Raw genomic sequence first — 26,778 nt, forward strand, 5'->3', positions numbered from 1 at the left:
GCACAGAGGCCCCAAAGACAAAAGAGAGGTTCCTTACCAGTAACTTTGTTTTTTGAAAGAAACTCATTCACACCACCTGCCCGTCTTCCCTTATACTTTGGAGTTCTACATAACATCAGGACTTCATAGTTGGGAAGGAACTGAGGCAGCTGGGTGTACAGTCCCTCATACAGAGTAGGGCAATGATGTCACCCTCAAGTGCATCCGATGAAGTGGGTATTCACCCACGAAAGCACATGCTCCAAAATGTCTGTTAGTCTATAAGGTGCCACAGGACTCTTTGCTGCTTTTCCAGATCCAGACTAACACGGCTACCCCTCTGATACTTGACCCTCAAGTGAGATTTTTTTGTGCATTCCTTCCAGTGGACATGGCTTTTCCAGGCCATATCACAGCATGACACCGGGAGCACCATATCCCACTTTTGAAGAAAAAGTTACTGGTAAGTAACTGCTTTCTTTAATGCATGTTGAGATTTAACAGAAGCATAGAAACTTCCATAAGACCATTGATTCATACAATCAAATATTCTGTCTTCAGCAATGGCCAGTACAGGCTGCTTCAGAGAATGGTGCAAGTAATCCAAGAGAAAGCACTTATTGAAGGATCTGCCCACTGGAAAAGAATTTTCTCTTCCTTTGTTGATTAAAGGTTGGCTTATGCCCCAAAGTGTGAGGGTTCATATCAGTTTTGAAACTTTAAGAAAATACCCACTATTATAGCTCTGGATGTTCATGTTGTCCAGTTGTTTTTTGAATCCTGCTAAGCCCTTGCCGTTAATTATACTTTGTGGCAGTGCTTTCCACAGGCTAATTGTACATTGTATGACAAGAATTTCGTTTTACAAGGTTTAAATTTCCCACTTTTTAATTTTATTAAAATCCAGTAAGGTTTGCTATTGTATAGGGAATGGGACAACTACATTTGTAATGTTTTCAGACATATTACTGTTTCACCCAAGTCTCACAAGCTGCTTTTAACCAGAAGTGCCAGATGATGATAGTAAAGAAGAATGTTTGAAAATGAAAATTATGCTGCATTAACATTTGTGGGCCATATAGCCTTTAAGGGAGCCCTGTCATCTTTCCTCAACAATTTATGTACCTCTTTCATTCTAGATGGATTATTTTTGTTTTGGTTAGTGGTGTGTGTTTGTGTGTGTAATTTTCAGCACTCAAAAATGAGTAAATTTTGCCAATTCTCCCCCCTCCCAACTATTTTAGAAGCTCTAATAATTATGTTAAAAAACTGTGAAGAACTGTATCTGGGATCTCCATACTATATGTGCTGTTGATGGTATAGTATTAATTAATCTAGTTAAAAACACAAGAAATATGAAGAAAGAGTTTGCATCTTAGTGTAATGCAGCTCTGTATTCTGTTCCATAAACACAAGAGGTATGGCCTTCAAAAGATCAAACAGTACCTGTGATGCAACAGTTTGACAAAACTTGAGTAATTATTTTTGTTTTCAGCTAGGACAATTTTATCATCTGAGACTTCTCTGACTGACAGATTACTAGTATATGTGGGACATACTTATGTCATTGCTTGTTTAAGATTTTAAAATGATCTGTTTTAAGATTAGACTTAACTGTGTTTGGAAGTGATCTGTAGACAAATATAGCTAGGCTATATACCGGATTTCTCTTTTTTCTTGATAGTTTTGCAGTCTGGCTAATAAATGCAGGCATATTCCAACCAAAGCCTAGTTTATAAGCATGGATTATGTTAAAAGGTGGATGCCATGTTGGAAATAACTATTTCTAGGGCGGACTAATGAAGCTAATTAGGAGATTAAGTGATACTGTGAGTGTTTGAACAAGGTGTAATTAAGAAGTTGAGACGGCTAATTTTTGTGATTTACAGACTTTTAAAATGGTATTTCAGGTTGTGGGATTACAGCATGACTGTACATTTAGCTATTGTTATTTTTACATCCCTTGAGGACTATTGCTTTCCTGCAAATATCCATACCTGTCTGTTGTATAATCAGATATTGCTCTTTTAGTGGATTAGTATTGCCACCAGAGGGTAGTATTGAACTCAGTGGTGATATAACTACTGTTATTTAGACACCTCTTTTCTCAATTTACATAGCTTCACCCACTGGTATCTTGACATCTATTTCCATATTCATCCCTTTGTAAAGTGGTCAATTTCTTGATGGTGTAGGAACAGTAAACTGAAACTAATAAATTTCACTCTGCAGTCAGCATCTCACTGTGAGCAAGTATTGCTGTAAGGATATCTGCAGTAAAAGGGAAGTTAAAACATACCAGGGGTTAGAGGGGAGAGGGTAAAGATCCAACATATAGTGGTTAAAGGCAATAACAGGAAGATGCATAAGATACCTTGGAAGAGGGAAGGAGTGACAAGACCGCTAGCAAGTAAGGAAGAAATAAAGGTTTGATCCTGTGCCCACTGAAGTCAATAATGTAGCTCCCATTGCTTTCAAGGGTTAGGATCAGCCACTACAAGACCACCCTTGGATGGACAAGGACAATTGAGAACAAGAAAGATAGTCCTGCTCCAGTTAGCTTGCAGCCAAACTGTCTGTGGTGGTGTCAGATCTGAAGTGTAACATTTTGATGGTAGACCCAGATGCTGCAGTGAGTAATGCCCATGATTCAGTAGGTGGCACTCACAATTCTTTATCTGTACTGAACCAATCCTGCAGTGTGCTTCTGAGGGACATTGTGCTTCTTTTAGTGCCCAGAATTTAGATGACTGAGCAGTAGGTGCAAGAAATCTCTTCAACCCTCTGCACTGCTGACCCCGCCTGCCTTTCCTCTTTCTTCCCATAGGACAGAGGTGTAAATATTTGGTTTGCAGGTCAAGCGGGTACACATTAGGAGGGCTTTGGTCTGTCTAATCTATATCTGTCACACATACATACCTTTTCTTCATCCATCATATTTTTCTGCTTCTTTCTCCCTCTCTTTCAGTCCATCATATGGCCAGTCTCTTTATCATGTTTTTCATGTCATTTACAACATTGGTTTCCCTCATTTCAACTGATGTTGTTTCTTATTGTGACTTTTATGTACCAGTATTCTCAGGTCTTTATCATTTCTCAAGTCATCCGGCAGGTGACTATCTAGAAGAGTTATCCTGCTTGCAGCCTTCTCCAGTGTCTGTATAGATGGGAGGGAAGAGAGTTAAAGACATTCAGAAGTTCTAGACATAACAGACATCTCTTTTAGGGACAAAACTTGCTCACGACAGTGTAGTTTTCCTGCAAATGGGTGGGACAGGATCTGGGAAGACTGCATAGGGACTGTTCACACCTCTGCAAGATCTGGGGGATTTGGTGGGTGTGCTACAATTCTGATTTATTAGCCTTTCTTCCTGTCTCATTCCTCATAGTAAGGCACAAGTGGCTACTTGACACTTGAGAAGTAGCTAAAGAATTGGCTAGGTGAGACACTTTCTTCCTCCTGTTCTTACACTACACTCATCACCATGGTATCTGATCACTGCCCTGTAGCCCTAAAACTTCCTATAGAATAGCCTGACTACTCAGGCTGTTCCCAGGATTTGGGTCTTAAGTGTTCACAACCGTTTCAGGTTGCTTGTCTTTAGACTCAGGAAGACAGTACTGCACTGGGTCACAGTCAGAAGGCTATCGTTGCAACCATGAGGGCTAGAAACATAACTCTGTTCCAAATAAAAGCTTGTATTCTGAGAAAATCAATGGATAAATACCCACTCCCCTCAATCACTTTCACCAGGGAAGTTTCCTAGTTGCTTGTTGGTGAATGGATTTCTTAAGCTTTGGTTTGTTACCGTTGAAAATGTCCAGTTTTGGCTTGAGCCACTTTTCTGAAACTTACTGTTTACATGGCTGTCGCAGCATACTTTTGACATGATTTGTTTCATTTTCATTGTTTATAAGCAGGGTGACCAGATGTCCTGTTTTTAAAGGGACAGTCCTGTTTTTTGGGACTTTTTCTTATATAGTTATCTATTATCCCCTACCCTCTGTCCTGTTTTTTCACAGTTGCTATCTGGTCATCCTATTTATAAGGCATCCTTGCTCAAGCTGATTTAACTGAACTCTTCTTATAGACAAGACTGGCCTCACTTTACTCCTCTCTGGCAAAAGCAAACCAGACAATGATACAGTATTTAAATCTCTCTGCCTTTAATTTTGTATGTGGTCCTCTGCTTAGCTGTTAAAACTGTGATTATAAAATGTTTGAACAAGTGCAGTTTTTCTTCAAAGTCCTTTTTCCTCTTGCGTATCTGTGCAAAAACAACATAAACCTACACGGTGGCATTACAATCTGGAATTAATTATTGTAATATGAACATTTCTATTTTTCTGTCTTCCTCCACTGTAATGGTAGCGATGAATGTGTCTTAAAATAGAAAAATTGTAAATCCTTTTCATAGTAACCTGTTTGAAGATCAGAAAGGAGTACAAAGGAAGAAAAGCTTGTTGTTTGTGTTTGCAATCAAACCTTGGTTATAAGGAAGTCTGACACAGATGTAGGGGTTTTTTATATTATATTGAAGACAACTAGATACAAGTCTTGTTGGATTAACTGGAAGTTACGTGCAACACTGGTTATCAAGAAGTAAAAAAAAATGAAATCACACAGCCCCCTTTTTGCATTCCGGTTCTCTGGCTCCCAGTCAGCACCTAGGTGCAGTACAGTGAGAAGTTAAAACAACTATTCTCACTATATAAAATGTTCTAAACCCCACCAGCCACATTGCCAGGTCAATATTAGGTTGGATCTTACCCAAAATACCATGCTGCCAGACAGTCCTTTAGTGTCTAAAACTAAAGGTTTATTATAAAGAAAAAAGAAAGGACAAGAAGAGAGTTACATACATACAAAGACTTCAGAGTCCATATATCAGGTCCTTAGCAGCACTGGTGAGTTTGCTGGCTTGAAAGTCCCTCTGGAACCAGGGCCGGTGCAACCATTTAGGTGACCTAGGCAGTTGTCTAGGGCACTAGGATTTTGGGGGCGGCATTTTCTTTGGCAGCAACCAAGGCAGCTGGATCTTCGGCTGCCCTGGTCACTGTCAGCATTTAGGCGGAGGAAGCTGGGCCAGGGGAGCACGGGGAGGGTCGCCTGCAGCAAGTGGGGGGGGGGGCAGCACGGAGGGGAACTCCACGTCCCAGCTCACCCCTGCCCCCCTTCCACCCCGAGCTCACCATGGCTGCTTCACTTCTCCCGCCTCCCAGGCTTGCAGCGTCAATCAGCTTAGGTGCCGCAAGCCTGGGAGGTGGGAGAAGTGAAGCAGTGACAGCTTGCTCGGGGTGGAGGCAGAGCAGGGGTGAGCTGGGGCGGGGTGAGGGCTTCTGGGTGGAGGGTGGGGAGCTGCCGTAGGGGGGGCGCCTCAGAGCGGAGGGGGGAAGCTGCCGCGGGGCGCCTCAGGGCGGGGGCTCGGGAATGGGGGAGGGCGCAAGGTGGAAGTTTTGCCTAGGGCGCAAAACATCCTTGTACCGGCCCTGTCTGGAACACATCCACAGCTTGGATTTGTCATTCAGTCCTTTGTTCAGAGCTTCAGTTTGTAGAAAAGTCACTTCAGAGGTAAGAAGCAGGACTGAAGACAAAATGGAGAAGATGCAGCTGCCTTTTACAGTTTTTTGCCACGCAGCCTGTGCCTCCTTTGTTCCAAACACAAGTTGCCCAACACATGGCATGGAAGCTTTAGAGTTCTGTCCATAGCAGCCTCTGCATGTCTTGCTGAGTAATAAGCCTGAGTCATAACCCTTGCAATGGGTTCATTGTACAGCTGATGTTCCTTGATAGGTCATCAAGCAGGCCTCGTATTGATGCCAATCTGTCTGGTGGGCACGTCACCCAGAAACACAGCACAACTTTGGAAATACAGATATACCACACATATCTATAACTCACAGTACCAAAGTGATACAAACATATAAACAGGATCCTTATATCTGGAAAATCATAACATTTTCACCAATGTCTTACATGGCATATCTGATCAGATTCCTTGCAGTTTTACAATACTGGTATTTATAATATCCTAAAGTGTCCCCCAGATTCCATACAGCATCACAACCTCGACCAAGCAGGGGGCCAGAAACCCAGCTCTCCAACTACTAAGCCACCTGGCCCTCCAAGATCTCTGTTACAGTTTTGGTGGAAAATGTGGGCAGATGCCCTAGTCCTGAAATAAGGGAATTAGGGGGAAAGAAAAAAAAAAGAAAAACCCTTAAGCAACCACCAACCTCAACCCCCTCTGGCTGAATGGAGATAGAACAGCTGCTAAAATGGTTGGCCAAACAAAACACACAAGAAGCAGCCGCACCAGCAGCAACTGCTTCAGCAGATGGCTAATCAGCAGCAGCTGATCCGACATATGGTCACAATACTATGGCCACCTGTTCCAGCAGAGCCAGCAAACCTCACCCCAGCTATGACCTGTCCCCCATCAGACTCACCAGACTGGGACTTGAATATGATCCCAAGGGCTTCCTTCAGACCTTTGAGCAGGTGGCAATAGTAGCCCCATGGCCCCGAGACTGGGCTGTGGTGCTGGTCTCATACTTAACCAGGGTAGTGCAAGCCATGTATCATCCTTTAGACCCTGCTGCAGCCCAAGAATATAAGCGTGCCAAGGCAACCATTCTCAATGTCTTAGGCATCTCAGAAAAGACATTCCAGCAATGCTTTAATAGGGAGCAGTACCCACCATGGGCAAGACCTCACTTGGTTGCCCAGAAACTACACGACTCATGATGGAAATGGCTCAAACCAGACACAGAGACTGGAGCTCAGGTAGCCAGGCTGGTCCTTCTGGAACAGTTCGCCCGAATACTACCCCTTGAGAGAAAGGAATGGGTATTACAGCATCATCCTGAAACCATAGTGAATGCAATTCAGCTGATTGAAAATTACATAGCCATGAAGACAACCATAATGGCACCACCAGAGACCTGTGGTGACCAAGAGCCCCATGCTACCAAAAGAGAAAGCAGCCAATGGAAGCCAGTATCTTGAGTGGCTTAAACCAACTCCCTTCTCACCTGGACTCTAGAGGGCCTGAGAGGTCCCAGGGTCATCCTGCCCACAAGTCTGGAGCCATTGACTCTCACCCCAGTCTGAAAACCACCGACCCACCAGAGGTTAAGAAAGGAACATCACTGGAGCCTGAACTTGGCAGATCTCATTGGGAAGAGACCACCTCAATACCCTGAGTCGGGACCAGTTGTAACAGACAAAATCCAGACAGATATTTCACATGTGGCCATCCCAGGCAGTGGTCCAGAGATAACCCCTACATGGAGTATAGCTTTGGGAAGATCTTGACCCGGGGGGGCTTGAGCTCTACAACACAACTCAGTGCAGTTAACCATCTAGATATGAGTGAATGGGATAGAAGTGATGGGGTTTATGGACTCAGTGTGCCCAGACCCTCATGTGAAGCTCTGTGGTTCCTAACGCATAAGAACGGCCCTACTGGGTCAGACCAAAGGTCCATCTAGCCCAGTATCCTGTCTTCTGACAGTGGCCAGTGCCAGGTGCCCCAGAGGGAATGAACAGAACAGGTAATCATCAAGTCATCCATCCCCTGTTGCTCATTCTCAGCTTCTTGCAGCCAGAGGCTAGGAACACCGTTCCTGCCCATCCTGGCTAATAGCCATTGATAGACCTATCCTCCATGAATTTATCTAGTTCTTTTTTGACCTGTTATGGTCTTGGCCTTCACAACATCCTCTGGCAAGGAGTTCCACAGGTTGACTGTGGCGTTATGTGAAGAAGTACTTCTGTATGTTTGTTTTTAACATTTGCTATTAATTTCATTGAGTGATCCTCGTTCTTGTGGTTATGAGAAGTAGTAAACAACACTTCCTTAAATACTTCTCTACACCATCATGATTTATAGACCCCCTTCTAATCATATCTCCCCTTAGCCGTCTCTTTTTCCAGTCTGAAAAGTCCAAGTCTCTATTAATCTCGCCTCATACAGAATCCGTTCCATAACCCTAATTAATTTTGTTGCCCCTTTTCTGAACCTTTTCCTATTCCAATTTACTTTTTTTGAGATGGGGCGACCAACAATGTGCACGACGGTATAGATTGGGACATACCCATGGATTTATATAGAGGCCTCGGGGTCAACTTGGGGCATATGCCTAATTACAGTGTGTGTATGGGATGTGAAATTGTATCCCCACATTCAGATGACTCTAACATAAGGGGAGCATATGAATCCCTGATGTGGGCATTCTCAAACTAACAGACCCACACGGGAAATAAGGAAACAGATCAACAGAGCCTGATGTGTACCCAGAAGCCGCTACTGCAAGAAAACCCACGGAAAGAACGCAACAGGACTTCCACTGACCCATCAACATACTATCCACCAAGCTAAAACCGTCAAGCAATCATTAGGGATCTACAACCCATCCGATTGACCAATGATCCCACACTTTCACAGGCTGGTGGCAGGCCAGCTCACCCACAGGACAAACCTGCAACCTGAAACATATTACTCACCAATAACTGCACACACGCACCATAGTTACTCTAGCTCGGGAAACCATCATGCATAAACTTGATGCCAACTCTGCCCACATATCTACAACCAGCAACACCATCACAGGAACCTATCCAGATCAGCCACACCATCACCGGTTTATCACTGCACGTCACACAATGAGTAATATACGCTATCAATGCCAGCATGCCCCTCTGCTATGTACATCGGCCAAAAACTGGAAACAGTCCTTCTACAGAAAAGCATAAATGGAGCAGCAGATCAGATATTGGAATGGCAATATACAAATGTATGGAGAAACATTCAACAACCTCCCTGGCCACACTATAGCAGATCTTAAGGTGGCCATCTGCAGCACAAAAAAAACTCAAGGACCAGACTTCAAAGAGAAAACTGCTGAAACTTCAGTTCCATCTGCAAATTTGACACGCATCAGCTCAGGATTAAACAAAGACTGGTGAAAGGTTGCCACTACAAAACCAGGTTTCTCTCCTTGGTTTTCCAACCTCAACTGCTAGAAACAAAGGCTCATCCCCTAATTGGAACTAACCTCTTAGCTCTAGCTGCTGCATATATATACTGCCCCCTGGAAATTTCCACTACATGCATCTGACGAAGTAGGTATTCGCCCACGAAAGCTCATGCTCCAAAACGTCTGTTAGTCTATAAGGTGCCACAGGATTCTTTGCTGCTTTTACAGATCCAGACTAACACAGCTACCCCTCTGATACTTGAGCCCTGTCAAGTGAGTTTGTTCCCACACTTCAAATTTCAGGCTGACCATCTATACTGCATTGAGAAGGACCAGCAAACCAATGCAGTTTGGAATCAGTGTCTGGTATCCCAGCCCTACTGAAAGGATGTTAAATGTCTCGCCATCCCATATCCTTCACAGGGCACCTCAGGAGGGAGAAGACACTACCCCAAATTCTGTCCAGCTTGACTGAACTGCAGAGCCCTTGTGGGGTTCCAACCCCACCAAACTTACAGCTGCCCTGCCCGGAGGAACCTGGAACAGCAACAGGACACTACCCAGGGTTCACAAGGAGGCACTCCTCGAGACAAATCACCACAGCAACTTGGACTATAGGGGCCAAGCCCCAAACTGAAGGGACAGTGTTAGGACATAGCCCAGGGCAGTGGACATAGACTCTGTGCTGGGAGGTCCCCTACTCAGGAGTTGACTTACACAGGGCCCTGGGCTGAGACCCAGTGAATTTGGAGGGCCCAGGTTCCCCAGTTCCCCCCAGCCTTAAAGATTGAGGCACCTCAACCAACCAGGGGGCTGAAAATGAAGCATTCCAACCACTGGACCACCCAGCCCTCCAAACCCTCTGTTACGAGAAATTGGTTTCTACATGCGTGTGCGCGCACACAAAAAGGAAATTAAGTAGATGTTACTCAGATAACATGAAGGGACTACATTTTCAGTGCTCTGCATGGGAAATGAACTGTGTGATTCCCACCAATGTGGAAGTTTGATAGCTAAATCTCAGGCCACTGATATAGGTATAGATATAGATCTATCTATGAATCTTATGTAAACTGCTGAAAGCAAATAAAATCAGAATTATGTCATGTTCCCTAAACAGTGGCTGGTATTATATGTCTGATGAACTAAAATACCTGTGCATATAGGGATGAGTTACAAAACTCTTCCAGACTCTTTGAAGTATTCCAGACTCTTTGAATTTCCATGTTGTTCTATAATATTTCTATAGATCCATCAGTTTACACTGTTTAGTACAAACATGGATAAGACGTTCTCAGCTCCAAAGAGCTCCTACTGTGAGGAAGACATGCCTCATTACAAATGGGAACTGCACCACTGCTAGAGCAATGGTGCAAAAATTTCTAAAAACCCTCTATGTCACTGCAGCCCCACAGTTGCTAGCCAAGCAATGTTAGAATCTGGTTTAGCTACAACTGGTATTAATAGAGTTGCCATTATAGTCAAGTACCAGAACAGGTTACCAAGGGAGGTTGTGGAATCTCTGTCACTGGAGGTTTTTAAGAGCAGGTTAGACAAACATCTGTCAGGGATGGTCTCGGTATATTTAGTTCTGCCTCAGCACAGTGGGATGGATTGGATGACCTTTCAAGGTCTCTTCCAACCCCATATTTCATGATTCTGTGAGTATTATTTAAATATTTTTAGTTTGTGTTAGAATAATTTCTTGATGCTCATCTTTTCTCATTTTAAAAACCAGAAAGATGTATTGCCTTCTCTCAGGTCCTTCCAGTGAGTAATCATTTCCGTGAAAAGTAAGATCTATTGACTTGAAGTTTTGAAAAACTTTGAAACTTTCGATGTCTAAAAATGTAGCATAAAACAGTTTGGCATTTAGTATTTCTACAATTACTCTATGTCATATGTCAACACTGGTTATCTACAGTGTGAATTACTTATCTGTTATCAGGCCTTAAGGGTCTTTACTAAAAAGTGTATATGTACTTCTCACTCTATGAAGTCAAAACCCAGGTCAATTATATCTATCTTTGGTGAGCTTTTAACTTTTCACACCCACTCTGTCAGACAGTTGCTACAGATTGTAACACTTGCCTGCAGTATCAATTGAACAATGAGTGCTGGGCTTCATTAATGTTGTCAGAGGTATGACTGATTCATAAACTGAATGTCTCTACCAAATAGCATTACCTTAAATTCATTCGGTTTAGTTATCTTTAATCCTGTTATCTTGTAAGTTAGTCAATGGCTGCCTTTCACAAGAGTGTATCAATAATATTTAGTAAAAGTATGCACGAAGGTGTGAAAGATGATTTTCTGGGTTAGGAAGTGGGCTGGAACTCATGAGATCTGGATTCAGTTTCTGAATTGGCCACAATATATAACTGTCTAGCCTTAGGCAAGTACTTTCTGTGCCTCTGTCCTTATCTGTCAAATGGGAACAATGTTACTTCCTTACCTCAAGGGGGTGTTTTAAGGATAAATTCATGAATGTCTGTGAGGCATTCAAATACCTTGATGATGACGGCAATGTAAGTGCCTAGACAGACTGATTGATATTTAAATGAACCTGATAAATTTACCTGTACTGTGCTCATTAAACTGCATCTTTTTCGCCAGTGTTCGTTTATTTTTAATTTATTTCCTCCTCATCACACTAGAGCTATGTCTATCTCTCCCAAAAAATAATTTATATTTTTTTTGTCAAAATTAGGGAATTTGTATAAGCATGAGAGGTGCTGTTCAGATCTTGGGCACAAAGCCATTTTTAGATAACTAAATATGAGGCCTGATGTTCAGAAGTACTGAGCACCTACCACGTCCATTGGCTTAAGTACCTCTAAAAATCAGGTCACTTTTATTTAGGTGCCTAAATGTGGCTTTAGGTGTCTAAAATATAGGCACACAGGCGTGAAAATGGTGGCTTGATTCAGAAGGAAAGTGAAACAAAACAAAAGTGAAGCAAGTGAGTCAAAATAAAATAGATGCCCTTAAGGCAGATACATCAAATCTGTGCCAAACACACACACACACTTCTGTATGTTTTTACTTTTAAAGGGCCAAATCATGCCATTTTCACACTGTAGTCTTGTTGACTTCAGTGTGCCCAACTAAGGACATTAAAGGATTTGAGCATGCGCAGAAAGCATTGAGCAGTAATTATTATAAATTAAGAGTCTGGTAATTAAGGGCTTGTATACGTACACAAGTTGTATTGCTTTAACTAGTGTGACAAAGCTTTGTCCTTGTCTGCATGGGTCCCATGTTTCCTGGTGGATTTCGCTAGCCTCAGAGGCTCACTGTGACCCTCCACATAGCCCTTCTCTCTCTAGAGGCAAGGGTCACAGCTTACTGAGCCATTTTCATCATAAGCCAGCAAGGGAGGTGAGGAGAAGCAACCCTCCCTCACACAGTCTCTGTTGTCTCCCAGTCTTAGTGATTAATCGGGGGGGAGCCCAGGCCCACCCTCTGCTCCAGGCTCCAGCCCAGGGACCCTAATAGTAGCTGCTGTGGTAGCTGACTTTTTGGAAATAGGACATGTGCAATTCCCTGGGCCACTTCCCCACAGCAGCCCCCACTCAATATCTCCTTCATTGTTACCTCAGGGCCTCCTTCCTTGCACCTGATATGGATTTGTACTGCTTCATTCCTCCAGCAGCACAGCTCCCTCATACAGCTCCTGACACACACACACACCTCACTGACTAACAGGGAGGCTTTTAACTAGTGCCAGCCAGCCAGCCAGCCCTTGATCAGCTTCAGGTGTCCCAATCAACCTAGCTATCTCCACTGCTTTCTAGAAGGATCTTAATTGGCCCCAGGTGTCTTGATTAACCTGGAGCAACTGCCATTTGGTTACCATGGTACCAGGGATTTGTTTAGCTTGGGGCTAACGTACCTGTTCCTCACTACTTTACTATAGCCATCTGGCCTTGCCCCTTCTCACTATACCATTATTGTTAAAGGGTAAAGCCCTCCTAGTGTGGGCGGTTGCATTGGTATAAAGTTTCTTTGTCCGACCACGCTGGAAGAAAGACAGAACGCCATGAATGTGGATTAATTAGGCCACAACTTTTATTCATGTATAATACCTGGAAGTATCTGGCAATAAATTGTACAGTGCAGGAAGGAGATGACTGTCTCTGATCCAGATGTAGGAGCCCCAAACCCCTTTCCTCAGCTCCCTTAAAGGGGACCAGGAAAAGGAGAGGTTTGGCTCCCTGCTGATGAGACATAAGGAGCCTCCAACCCCACTTACTAAGTTCCCATATGGGATATGTTCTTTCAAATCCTTTTCCGATCACAGTATCCAATAGCATATGCCTTCCATTCTAAGTACCTGCACTGAACATTTGCCACAACTATTACATATAAGTTGTGACATGGTAACCTAATCTGCCTACTGCATCCCACCAGACCAGACCAGCTGTGGGGAAGATGAAAAACCCTTGGCCAATCTGGCAGGGAGGGAAAAATTCCTTCAAGCCCCACCAGGGAAAAGGGGCAACTAGTGTGATGTCCACAGAAGGTCTAAAGGGAACCCGGTCCTATTCCAAATACAGGTATGGGTGGGTTCTTCCATCCTGATCATGGGAAAGAGGGCCTTTCGTTGCTGCATGGGTTATAAATACCTCTCCCACTCTTTCTGTTAGCAGGAAGGGCAATGCAGTGATCTTGACGTGGCCCCAGCTGCATCCTACCCTTCCTGTCCATCCCTGTAAGCTTTCTCCCTTCTGCCCCCTTCTTGCAAGGGAACCCTTAAAAGGGCAGTGCTCCTTTTCTTCTAGCAAGCTAAACAAAGACCCAACACACATAAAGGTTGCAATGGGCACTTTATATTGATATAACTATTTCAATATGGAAAAGGGAATTATGCCAGTATAACTGTGTCTATGCTAGGGCTTGGACCAGTGTAAGTATTTCACTAAAAAAACATTCCCTATACCAAAATAGCGGTGCCAATACTGTGAGTGAATCAGGTTGTAGTTCATATAATATTGCATAAAATGGAGATACCTGTGTATAATAAACACAAATGCTTGTCCATCAACATCTAGAAATATAGAGTGTTCATACAAGTGTATTTTAGAACATCTCTTCCCTGCAAATATTTGAAGAGGAGTGAACTGACAAGTTGTTGACATTTTTTTCAAGAGATTGCTAATCCAAGAAGTCAAGTATAGCTGATCTGCAACAAATAGTTCTTCACCATGTGCTTCAGGACTCTCTGCAACACACAGCTAAGCAACCAAATTGTTCAAAATAATGATTTCTGGAATCCTGATACTCAACAGTCAAATAAAAATGAATTTCTGAATTTTGTATTTATTTTTATGGATACTGTTTAAGGATCTGATCCTGCTATTGGCTCTGCATAGGTGGCACTATTGGCCCACATGGATCCCCATTGGACCCAGCCACACAGAACTAGTTACAGGATCAGGACTGCAATATTTTGACTCCAGGTAAGATAGATGAGCAGCAGCTATATTAAATGAAAGATATATATTTAAAATGTGCTTTTAATTACTATCACTTGGGGTGAAAATGTGTTTCTGATTTATAGCTGAACTTTTGATTAGGATGAGATTTATGTAGTAATTTCGATATTTTTAAGGAGCTATATAATTTTGTTACAGTTAAACACTGAAATATATTAACATTTAAAACTGTAAATATAACTTAACTATTTGTAATTACAAAGGACAGGACTTAGTTTCAGATTTCTAAAACAATAATAAAAACCATGAAGAATTAATTCAATGGAGCATGAAACAACTTCACGGCACATGGAAATAAATTTACAATGTATGATTTTCATGCCAGAATTCTTGGGTTATCAGGTAATGTATTTCCCTTCAATGATTATTCAGCCTTTTCTTACAATAAGAGCTTCAGTGTGTATTTCATTACAGTGTATACTGTGTGTTGTACACCCATCTGCATATTACCTTTTTCTTCAGAAAAAAGTCTGAAACTAATATTTTAAGATAGGTCAGATTTTGAATTGAGTTGGTCTATAAAAACATGTATGGATTACCACTTCCTGAAATTGAGGATTGCATTTATAAATGGAGGTCCTAATTCCCCTTTTGTACTAAAGCCTCTTTACATTTCTCTGACAGCGTAAAAGGGATTTTGTGTAAAGAGGTGTGTGTATGTGGGGGGGGGATAAATATAATGTAATTTCTACTCCATTTAAAGCCCTTTACCCCTGCCAGAGTGGCATAAAGGGGCACAGTGAAAATGAGAACCAGGCCCTGAATGTTATTTGTTATGCAACATCAAACTTCTTTTTAAACACTTACATACAGCTTTGTTAATGCCACCTTAAAGCTGAGAATTTAAACATGCAGATATCGGAATGTCAGAGTTATGATTCCCACAGCAACCAAACTTCAGTTGTTCTTTCTCAAGTTTACCTTGTTCTTTGCTAGAGTTCCTAGGTAGGGTTGCCAGGCATCTGTTTTTTGACCAGAACACCCAGTCGAAAAGGGACCCTGGTGGCTCTGGTCAGCACTGCTGACCGGGCCGTTAAAAGACCAGTCGACTGTGCAGCAAGGCTAAGGCAGGCTCCATGCCTCCCCTGGTTCTGTGCAGCTCCCCTGAAGTGGCCAGCATGTCTGGCTCCTAGGTGCAGGGGCGATCAGGGAGTGCTCCACAGCTCCCATTGGCCTGGAACTGCAGCCAGTGGGAACTATGGGGGCGACACCTGTGGGCACGGGCAGTGCACACCGCACAGAGCCGCCTGGCTGCATCTCTGCCTAGGGTCTGAACATGCCGACCGCTTCCGGGAGTAGCATGGAACCAGGGCAGGCATAGAGCCTGCTTTAATCCCGCTGCACCACCAACTGGGAGCTGCCTGAGCTAAGCGCTGCCTGGCTAGAGCCCCCACCCTGAACCCCCTGCCTGAGGTCAGAACCCCCTCCCACACCCTAACTCCCTCCCAGATTCTGCACCCCCACCCATACCCTAATCTCCTGCCCCAGGTCAGAACCCTCTCCTGCACCCTAACTCTCTCTCAGAGCCTGCACCCCTTCCCACACCCCAACCCGCTACCTCTGCCCTGAGCCCATTCCTGAAGCCCGCACCCCATACCTCAGCCCCCTGCACCAGCTCGGAGTCCCCTCTTACACCTCAAACTCCTCATCCCCAGCCCCACTCCAGAGCCCGCACCTCCAGCCGGAGCCCTCACCCCCTCCCACACCCCAACCCCCTGTCCCATCCCAGTGAAAGTGAGTGAGGGTAGGGGAGAGCGAGCAGCGGAGGGGCCTTAGATAAGGAGTGAAGCAGGGGCAGGGCCTCGGGGAAGGGGCGAGGTAGGGCATTTGTGTTCAGTTTTGTGCAATTAGAAAGTTGGCAACCCTGTTCCTAGGAGGTGTAAATTGTTATCTGTAAAATCCAGGTAAGGGATTATTAGATACGGAGATGAACCGGAAAACCACATCTGCCCCCACAAGCCCGGAATTTAAATCCAAACAAGAACTGTGTGACTTGGGCATATTTCTGCAATGAACCAAATCACAAACACCTCTTGCATTTGGGAAAGTTCAGTTTCAATTCTGGATCTAAATTTAGAGGAAGCTCTTACAAATAGACTGAGTCAAGCAAATCCCTCCACCCGCTCAGATTGCCACTGACTTCAGTGGGGTTGTGCCAAGGTGTAGGGGTCTGCTCACATAGCTCCATTTGCAGGATCTAGCCCTTAGACATTTGAGCCAAAGCCAACAAAGACAGCTAAGTTCTTATTTTCCTTGTCAGCTCTCCTGTATCCAGACATGGTAAGCAGATGGAAGTGGGAATGCCTACATGAAAAATATTGACATGCCTATGAAATTTGATAGATAATAATAGAGTCACCAGATGTCCCGATAAAATCAGGATTGTCCTGATATTTAACCCTTTGTCCTGCGTCCTGATCAATGTATGATCGGGATGCCATTTGTCCCAATATTCTGGTAAGGAGGCAAGCAGGAGGGGGGCGCTGACCCCATGGGTGTTCCAGGGCTGGAGCACTCATGGGGAAAAATTGCAGCCAAGTTCCCCCCTCCTCGCCTCCTTCTCCCTCTTTCACCCTAGCACGCCACGTCCTCGCTCCTTCCCCCCTCCAGTGCTTCATGCCGCCTAACATCTGTTTGGTAGCACTTAGCGCTTTCCAGGAGGGAGGGGGGAGAAGCAGGGACATGGCATTCTCAGGGGAGGAGACGGAGAAGAGGCAGGGCAGGGGCAGGGAATGGGGGAAGGAGGTGGAATGGGGGCAGGACAAGGGCGGTGCAGGGGCGGGAAGAGGCAGGGGGGATGAGCACTCACCCAGCAGAGGGGAAATCGGCATTGTAGGGGTGAGTGGCGGGCGGGGGGAGTAAAGAGGCGAGCGGCAGGCGGGCGAGCGGGCAGGGAGGCAAGCAGTGGGTGGGGGACTGAGGAAGGACACAGCACAGCAGGCCGGGGGATGAGGAAGGGCACGGTGGTGGGGGGGGGGTGAGTGAGGAGAGGGCGGGCCCTGGGACAGAGTGGGGGCAGAGCCTGGGAGGAGCAGGGGTGGACTGTGAGCAGGGCTGATGGCACCCCAGTGTGTCCCGATATTTTAGTGTGGTGATCTGGTCACCCTAGATTATAGAGTAGTTTCCTTAAATCACTCAGATAGTAGCAGTTTGGTGGAATAAACAATAAGGGAGAATTAAGAATCTGGATTATTTTTGTACTCAACCAGATTACAAACTGATTCCTAATGAAGGTTTTTTTAAAAAAAAAATCAATCAGATTATCTACATTTTTATTTTGTTTCTAAATGCCTGCCATTGTATAGCACTCAGGTCAAATATTTTCCCCAAGACATGACATCCATGTGAACAGATAGAAAGGGAATGATCCTGCTCCCATAAATGTCAATGTATATTTTTCCATTAATTGCTATGGGAGCAGGATTGAGCTCAAAGACATCTACTTGTTTGTACTGGATAACTATTTGTTGTTTAAGCTAGTTGATCAAGTTACAGTAAAATAAAATAAAAAGAGATTACTTTAAAAATACAAACCTTCCTGTTTTCCAGCTTTTTAAAATATGTTTTGCATATTTTGCACAATGAAATATGTTTGTCTGCTCATCAAAGCTACAGTACATACCTTCTTATCTAGTGTTTCTGTTTGGATCCAAACTTTATCTCACAGAGTTGACTATTACATTTCCTAACATCACTGTGCTGCAAGGAATTACTCTCCTTGGTGAAGGAGAAATTGGTCATGAAGTAGAAGAAAAAGAGACTGATCACTGCTGCTCCAGATATTACATCTCAGAAACACAGAATGAATTGTAGAGTGGTTTTCTGGCTTACCTCGTTGGTTGAACACCTGATATCTGATCAGTTATAGCTTTGACAATGAAAATGGGAATGAATTCCAGTGATTACAGGGAGATAATTCTGATGCCTGCATGGAAAAAGTAGTAAAAAAACAAAACTGAGCTGTGGGAGATATTCTGTCCAGAAGCTCATAAAAATGATAGCCATTTCCTTATTCGCTCATGTAATTAATTTTGCTAAAGTTAAAAAAAAAATGTGGTGATATTTTGCTAAAATAGAACTCACGTTAGTACTTTGGAAAAAGCCTTAGCTAATGTATAATTAGATAAACATCACAGCAAAAATGTGTATATGTATTTATATATACAGATATATCCAAACTATCTTTATATAAAAAAGATATAAATTTTCAATTTTTAAAATCAGAACTTTGCAAGCTTAAGGAGAGCTTTAAGTCAATGAAGAAATCAAACGAGAGGAAAAAATTAAGGTCACAAAACTTACAAAGCAGAGGCAAGAAAAGGGCATACGTAAAAGGTAACCTGCACTTGTCTTTACAAGTCCTGCAAAGATTTATTTGCTTAAATTCAAGCAGATGAGTAATTTCATTTAGCTCAATGGGACATATTATATGCTTGAAGCATGTGCATAAGTCTTTGCAGGAGCAGAGCCTAATTGATGCAGTTAAAGAAATGTTGTAAACTTTGCACATAATTTTTAAAAAAAGAGTTAAGAAAATTGGGCAACAAATCAGGTAGGTAGATATTGAGATGCTATCATTTGATTGTTGTGCCTGGATTGAGTTAATTCAAATATGTTTCCTACCAGAGAAGAATAATTCCATAATAGTGAATATTAATGCATAGAGTGTATCACGTTTTATTTTAGGGACATAAGTCTTCCATTCATACAGTCTGGAGTAAAATATAATTAAACAGAAGACGTCTCAGGTTAGGGGATGGTTTAAAAGTTTTTTCCAGTGGACTGGGGATCACTTCACCAAAACAAGCCATCTCCATAGCTGGCACTGATTAGCCTTCTTGTTGATAGTCGGCGCATAAAGGCCAAGCATAGAATGAGTCTATAAACTGAATTGCCCCTCATACCTAGATGTGGTACCTCCAGATCGGGCTTGGATATGTTGGCAGGATCCATCTTTTACTCTGTGAATAAACGGAGGACATCACTCCCCTGGACAGTCAATCCATCATTTTTCAGTTGAGGACTAAAACGTAATTTTGATTGTGCTGCTTCAGTTTGATCATTTTCCTACACAACTTTTTTTTTTTAAATAGTGGAGTGAAAATGTTTAAAAATAGGAAAAGTATCCAAAAGTAATTATTTGGTGCTGAGTGCAAAGCACCTTTCTGTCTTTTCCTCTCTGACACTCAAGGGAAAAAAACACTTGAAAGCATTCTTTTAGTGCTTAATCCAGCACTTCCCTTTTGCTCCTCTCTTCCTTTCTGTCTCTCTGATGCTCAAGGCTTGGCTCATAAACAGACTAAAACCAAAAATATAATGGTAATAATTAGATGAAAAAGCAAGAATTTTGTTCTAAGAATTACCATAACTGTTAACGTCTCTGTTGGCTCTCATACTTGGAGAAGTTTAAATCAGCTTGGGGGATGCCATGTTTAGCAGATGTTTTCTACTCACTCTTCATCATAATCCGATTGAGTGAATGGTGACTTTGAAGTTTGCGATGAAGAATGAGCTTAATTTGTGAGTGACAGTGAACCTACAAGCTTGGAAGAAGTTGACTGCTAGAATAAAAATGTAAGACTAGCCAGAGAGAATACTTTAGAGACCAGACCACCAGGTTTGAAGTATGTAGACTTTTTGTAACCAAGAAAAGGAGTCTAGCAAATTTCAGTGGATATTTTGCCTTCCAAGAAATAAAATGAAAACAGCCTGAAGTCGTAAGAAGTCAAAGTATATCAGTTATACAGCTGAGGTGCTCTCCTAATAATAACGGTGAAGCAGTATTGTACAGTGAGATCCTCAATGGGTTTAAATCACATAGTCCATTAACAAATGTCTCGTGAGAATTTTTTTTCTCCTACTGGTATAATTGGACCTGCTATCTCAGAAAGATGGTGTTGTGCATCCTGATCCACAGTTGCTGAGTTGCTTAGCTTGGGTCACAAGACATTAATTTTTTGTGATCTGGTGTGCCCTGTTGAAGGGCAGGATTTTTTTTTGGTGCTGTCCCAGAAATCCATTTACATTGAAATACTATTCTCAGAAGTAGAAAAGATTTTTTCTATGAACAGATGGTGACACCATCTTCAGATTCTGTGTCCATATATTAGATTATTCATTGTGCCTAAGTCTCTCAGCCTCTTTTCTTCTGTCAAGGTGCTCCTGCATGCCAGCTCAATATATATTATCTGTGAGTGGCAGATTCTTTTCAATCAAACCCCCCTCACAAAATTTCTGAAAAAAATGTGGTTAATTAATGTCTTCCCATCAGTAAGAGAACACATTCTATCAAGGACCTTAACCTTCTGATTGTTGAGGACTTGTTTTCTTCCATTTGTGAGTTACATCTGTAAGAAGAACAAGAGCATTACAGAATTTAGTGGCTAGCCTCCTTTCACTGTCTTCCACATGGACAGTGTTGTCCTGTGTCCTCATCCCATACTTATTCCAAAAGTGGTGCCCATGTTCCAGCAATCTCCTGGTGTTCTTGCCAAAACCTTATTCTCACCCAGGGGAAACTATATTCCATTCACTAGATGTCATGTGTTTTAAACTTGTACTTGGATAGGACTGAGGGGTTTAGGAAGTCAGCAAGATTTTTTGTAGTTTTGGGGATCAGTGTAAAAGTAATGCTTTTCTACTCAGCGGTGTTTAAGTGGATTAAGCTGTGCACTGAGATATTATATATTAGCTAGGATGAAATTATCTCAGGAATCTTTATCAGGACTAAGGTGACATCCATGATGAGTCTAATACTTTCATCATACAACTCTCTTGATTCACATTTATGTCAGATGCTTGTTTTGGGAGGGCAGTTCCAGTTAGAACTCCTCAGCTCATCTTTCTGTGGGTGTAGTACTATTTAGACTCCCACAGTGGGAAAATGAGAGCCTATCTCCAAAATGAAAAAATGGTTCTACCCAGTAGCATACAAACTATGGTTCTTCAGGAGTGTTGCCTCTGCATATTCATGTTAAATGCCCTCCTTTCTCTATTCCGCAGAGTTCTACTTTGATGCAACCATTGGGCAGAGGCAGTTGGGGCACATAGTCTTGTTTGTAACCTCAGCTGGGAATATGTGGTGCCACAAGAGGTTGGTTACACAGGTCCAATGGAAACTACTTTCCAGAAGGTTCGTGATGCTCAGAGGCATGAGAGGAGCGAGGGGACAGAAGGGGACTCATTCTCACAACTGTGAATATGGAGAGACAACACTTTTAAAGAAACAAAAAAACAGAATTGCAATCATGTTACATAACATACACCTCATACATTTTATCTGATTGACACCCATTGTCCTTGTGTGTTAGTAATAATTTATTATAATCTCCCTATGTTTCTGGTCTAGGAAAGCCATCACTTTAGGTATTTCACATTAATTACTAGTGCCTGCAAGGCTCTCCTGTTCAAAACTCTCTCTTGACTTCACTGAATGTTCCCTGTGTGCAGGGCTTGCAGGGTCAAACCCTAAAAATATATTCTAATATTCCGGGGTCAAACCTTAAAAAACAGCCTCTCATTTTGCTTGCACGGTTATTACTTTGACACACGCATATGTGGTAATATTGTATGAAAACAGCTTCAAGGACAAAAATAGAGCCTGGTTGTAAATTTGGCTCTAAATACAAAGCAACAAAAACCCAAACAACCTTATTGTCGCAAATTCGTTCTCATGTGTCACTGACTTTGCTGTTGCTGAATATGTCAACTTTTAGTGAGAGGCAATTACAATTATTCAAAATAGTATATTTCAGGTCCTTAAAGACTGTTTCTGATTCTATTATAATACCTACTTAGAATTAAAATACAACCCATATATACATAAAGCAAAAGTACATTTAGTATAACAGAAAGGACTAATTTTTTTGTCTCTTAGGTAGCATCATTCATAGAAGCAGAAACAAGAGCAGTAGTGTATGTGTGATTATTGTATAATTCTGCTTTCAGAATATCTCCAACGGCAGGCTCTTTTGCCACTTAGTTGCCAAGGGACTTTCAGTTTCACTGGTGGTAGAAGTTAATTAATTTGCACATGTTGTTTCTTTCCTTCCTTTGGTAGGACTGATTTTCCATCTGCCATCAGATGTCTTTCTGCCTGACTGAGATGCACCTGTGGTCTTTGAAGAATACCTTACATATTGGGGGTAAATCAACTGTGACCAAATTCCAACCTTTTTCTAAAACAGAATAACAAAACCTGTCAATGAATATTGAATTGATATCAAATTCTGAATACTCATGTGAAGTTGAAGTTTATTTTTATACTTGGGGAAAATAAATTATATAAAAGTAGTATGGTATAATGTGGTCAGCTTCTTATCTCATCATAGATCTGGAGTATCCTTGTCAATAATGAAAAATTATTAAGATTATGTATTGTTTAATTCATGTTTCCTTTTAAGAAGCCATGTGCTGCTTTACTATAGGTTTCACTTTAATTGATATTTATTTCACTTTTATTGATATTCATTCATACATTCCTGCTGATTGCAGAAATGTTATAATATGTACTTAATATGTAACAATACTTTATTGCTCATGCTTTGAAAATTTTGAATGGAGAACTGGTATACTTAAGATACATTTATCTTATTAAACTTATCATTCTAGTTTTCAAAGTAATTTGAGATACATGACTAAGTACCATCCAAGTGGAAAAAATCCTTTATACTTCTAGCTTTACAAGTGCTAAAATCCAATGCTCAGCAAACCAGTGGTTTTGAAATGTGTGATACCAAAACCACATTCATTTGACATCTAGTCCCTATGACAGTTGTAGCAAAGTGCATTCCAGTAACATTAAAAACTATACAAAAATATGATTAATCAAATATTGACTCAATATCCCACAGTGTCTCATATGAGAACAAGCCTGCTATAATAACAACTAGATAAAATGTTTAATCAAAAGCCAGACTATCCATAAAAACCTGGCAGCCTAAATAAAACAATTAATTATAATTGTAATTAAAAGCATGTTGTAAACTGTTACATTTCAGAAACATGAACTGTTAGACTGTTTTTTGGGAGAAACCAGATCTTTAAATGACAGTTCATTATTTTCAGATTTCTTTGTAATGGATTCCAACCTAACATTGCTTTTGTTTATTACGAATACTGTGTATAAAATCCCATCTCTGGAAATGATAGCTATGTGATAAATTGCAGAGCTATATGATAAATGAATATATCGTGCAGCTTTGACCTGTTGCCCGCTAACCCATCTCCCTCAGATTTTATTCTAACGTTCCAAACCTCTGCATAGCTTCAAGAAGCTGCTATTTTATTTTAAAGTCAAGCAGCCAAAGAATGCCTTCTACCTTCTTCTCCAGCTGAGGAATTTCCCCCAAAATCTCTCCTGAGGCCAAGATGAGATAGAGTGAGTCTTGGGCCAATTTATAGTAAAATAGTATCTCTTTAAAGTCTAATATCTTAGAGCACCACATAGCTAGAAACGGGACCTTTTTACCATGGGACGGGGAGCTTCCTAAAGTGCACAAGTATATATATATATAGTTGCAATTTACAGGCCAGTAATGGTAACATTGCCAGTCACCAGGAGGCATTTTTTAAAAAGTGGTTCAATTTCATTTCATATGCTACATTTTTTCAAGTGACACACAATCAGAATTTAATGATATTTCTACTTGATTATGTAGATGAAGACATTGGGATCTATCAGTACTATGACAAGAAAGAACCAGGTACACTATAAATTGTATTTAACTATAAAAAAAAACCTGTTTAAAACTTTGAGATGTTTGGTCTGCTTTGGGAGTTGTTTGGCTAATGGTGTTATGTATAAACTCAGCAATGAATTTCTTCTTAATACGCAAGAGTCTTTTTGTATTTCTCTAAAATCAAGAAACAGTCACAGAGACTCTGTCTTGAGTAATCTGAATCTATTTTTAAACTTTTTATTCCAATAGACAGAAACTATAGATAATAATTAAATGAATCATCAAAATTATTAAAGGAACTTTCAATAGATATGACTGAATGCTTCTTACATTTGGAGAGTGATAAATTAAACATCAACCATGCCTCGGAGTGTCTATTTTTTCTACCTAACAATCTTGTATGTGCTATAAAGAAAAATTAAAAAAACTATTTAACAATATAATTTTAATGTAATATAGTGTTTCAGGTATGGCCAATTTGACATTGAGCATTCCAGTAATTTTTTGTATGTTGGAATCCCAGTAGAGGGCATCGGAAACGCAGAGGAATGCACTAGTGTTAGCCTCCTGGATCTTTACCTGATATCTGAAATAGGCATTTCAGAGTGAATGATCAATTTTCTTTATCTGATTAATCCTGTTAATCCTAGAAGTTTCATGATGGCCCAAAAGGTCTTTTCAGCTACAGTTACTTCCTGTTTCAGGCCAGGTTAAAGTGGAGGCTTGTGTGGGCATCCCATGTACTTAGCTTGGTGGTTAATATGCTGTCTCCATGGTTCTGATGACAGACTGACTCAGCTTCTCTCCTGGATTCAATTGCAGCTCACTTCACTATCTGATGAGATTGGAGGCTCAGTAATATTGGCCCACCTGTTGGGCTGCATAAGCCTTTCTTTCACTGCGAATTTAAGATATCTGACTGTGAGGTGAAAAAATCAGGGCTGTCTTAATTTTGTGTAAATTTCTGTGTTTTATTAAAATGTCTGAATCTTCACTTTAATGTATTAAGATTTGCTGACAGCAGCTGTGAGGGTTAACATTCATCTTTTCCTCCCTCCCCCCCCCTTTTTTTTTTAGTATCACAAATGAACCATGGTTACTTAGAAGAGAAACAACAGCTTGTGGAATGTAAGGGCATTTTCTAGGTTACTTGTTGTGATAAGATGGTGTTACTTTTTTTTAATAGCTGTTGCCGCTGACAAAACACTAAAATAATCTCTATTCTTCAAACTCAACTTTCTGCACATACTATATAGTAGGAGACTGAATATCATAGACCTAAAGAGCACAAAATAATTCACAAGATGTAACTAAACCTTCCTTATGTAATTGCAATATACCTTTTCTATATCATTGAGCACGGTAGTCACAATTGTTTCTCATTTCTCTTGCCAAGTAAAAACAGAAATAAACATAATCCAGGACTCTCCTTACCAAATTTAGTCTGCAGATTATCAATAAATATCTTAAATAATTGAAAGAATTTAAATATTAATTGGTAGAAAACTAAAATTTTTCCAAGAGGAGTAAAAGAAACATGGCACTAATCATCAGATGTATTCCTAATTTGTTTGGTGAGGTTTTTTCTGGGAAAATTTACATTGGATTATATGTTCCTACTTGCTGGTTCAAAGAAGTTTTAATGATACTATCACATTACTATCACAATGCTGCTAGAGGTTAATCATTTGCATAAAACCTTCCTACCATCACAAGTTTTATAACTACTGAATAGTTACTCCTTCTCATACCACATTGTAGTGTTCAATCTGTATTGTATTACAGCTATGAAAAATCTAATTGATTTTTATGGGATTTTGCAAAATAAAATTTATACTGTAAGAGTTCCCTTAACACTGTATCTGATCATAACTGAATTAGTATTAGGACTAAATTCTTCCTTCAAATAGATATGCAAAATTCTCATTAATTTAAGTGGGATTGGTGTGTTTGTGTTTGGTGGCAGAATTTGGCCCACAAGGACAAATCCCTCTGGGACTCAGTCCCCAGTATGCTCGAAGGGCCCTTTGTCCAGGAGAACTAGTGAAGTTCTGCTATAAAGCGGGGCAAAATTTGAGAAGCCATATGGAGGATTTACATCCCTTGTATGCTGTCAAGTATTGTTCTCCATGGGTTCCCTATATGATGGGTCCGTCTGTTGTGGGCAGAGCAGAGCCAGCAGATACTGACTACACAGCTGCACCAACCAGCTCCTCTTGTATATGTGACATGCAATGGGAGCATAAGTTATTATAGCTGTGTTGCTGTAATTATTCCCATGAACTGGCTCCACTACTGCTCTGTGGCATGATGGGAAGATTCCTCCCCTGTCAGGCCTCATTGGACTTCTCCAATGCACAGCCCAAATACCAGGGCTCTGTGCTGAGATCAGGGCTGCCCCAAAGCACCAAATTTCGCATGACACTTTTATGGGCCATATTTTTGACAAGGCTACACTGGCTAATTTTGTACTCAAATGGTGATTTGGATATATAATTTGGTATTTGTATGAGCAAGTTCCCATTCTCATAGACTCATAGACTCGTAGGTCAGAAGGGACCAATATGATCATCTAGTCTGACCTCCTGCACAAAGCAGGCCACAGAACCCTACCCATCCACTTTTATAACAACCCCTAA

The 26,778-nt window shown here is 41.5% G+C and overlaps 1 protein-coding gene across 5 annotated transcripts in view; it reads left to right on the forward strand.

Annotated features, from left to right (window-relative positions):
* The window catches only part of WDPCP (WD repeat containing planar cell polarity effector), a 244,455-nt gene that overhangs the window by 56,673 nt on the left and 161,004 nt on the right, over positions 1-26,778 (forward strand). For all 5 annotated transcript variants that reach the window (XM_032763269.2, XM_032763270.2, XM_075064464.1 and 2 more), the window contains exons 2-4: positions 22,519-22,603; positions 24,119-24,163; positions 25,217-25,267. In XM_032763269.2, the coding sequence (XP_032619160.1) occupies positions 22,543-22,603; positions 24,119-24,163; positions 25,217-25,267 (157 nt within the window). In that variant the 5' untranslated portion in view covers positions 22,519-22,542. The remainder of the gene's footprint in view (positions 1-22,518; positions 22,604-24,118; positions 24,164-25,216; positions 25,268-26,778) is intronic.

The sequence above is a fragment of the Chelonoidis abingdonii genome, chromosome 3, assembly GCF_003597395.2.
Source record: "Chelonoidis abingdonii isolate Lonesome George chromosome 3, CheloAbing_2.0, whole genome shotgun sequence".
Taxonomy (NCBI): domain Eukaryota; kingdom Metazoa; phylum Chordata; order Testudines; family Testudinidae; genus Chelonoidis; species Chelonoidis abingdonii.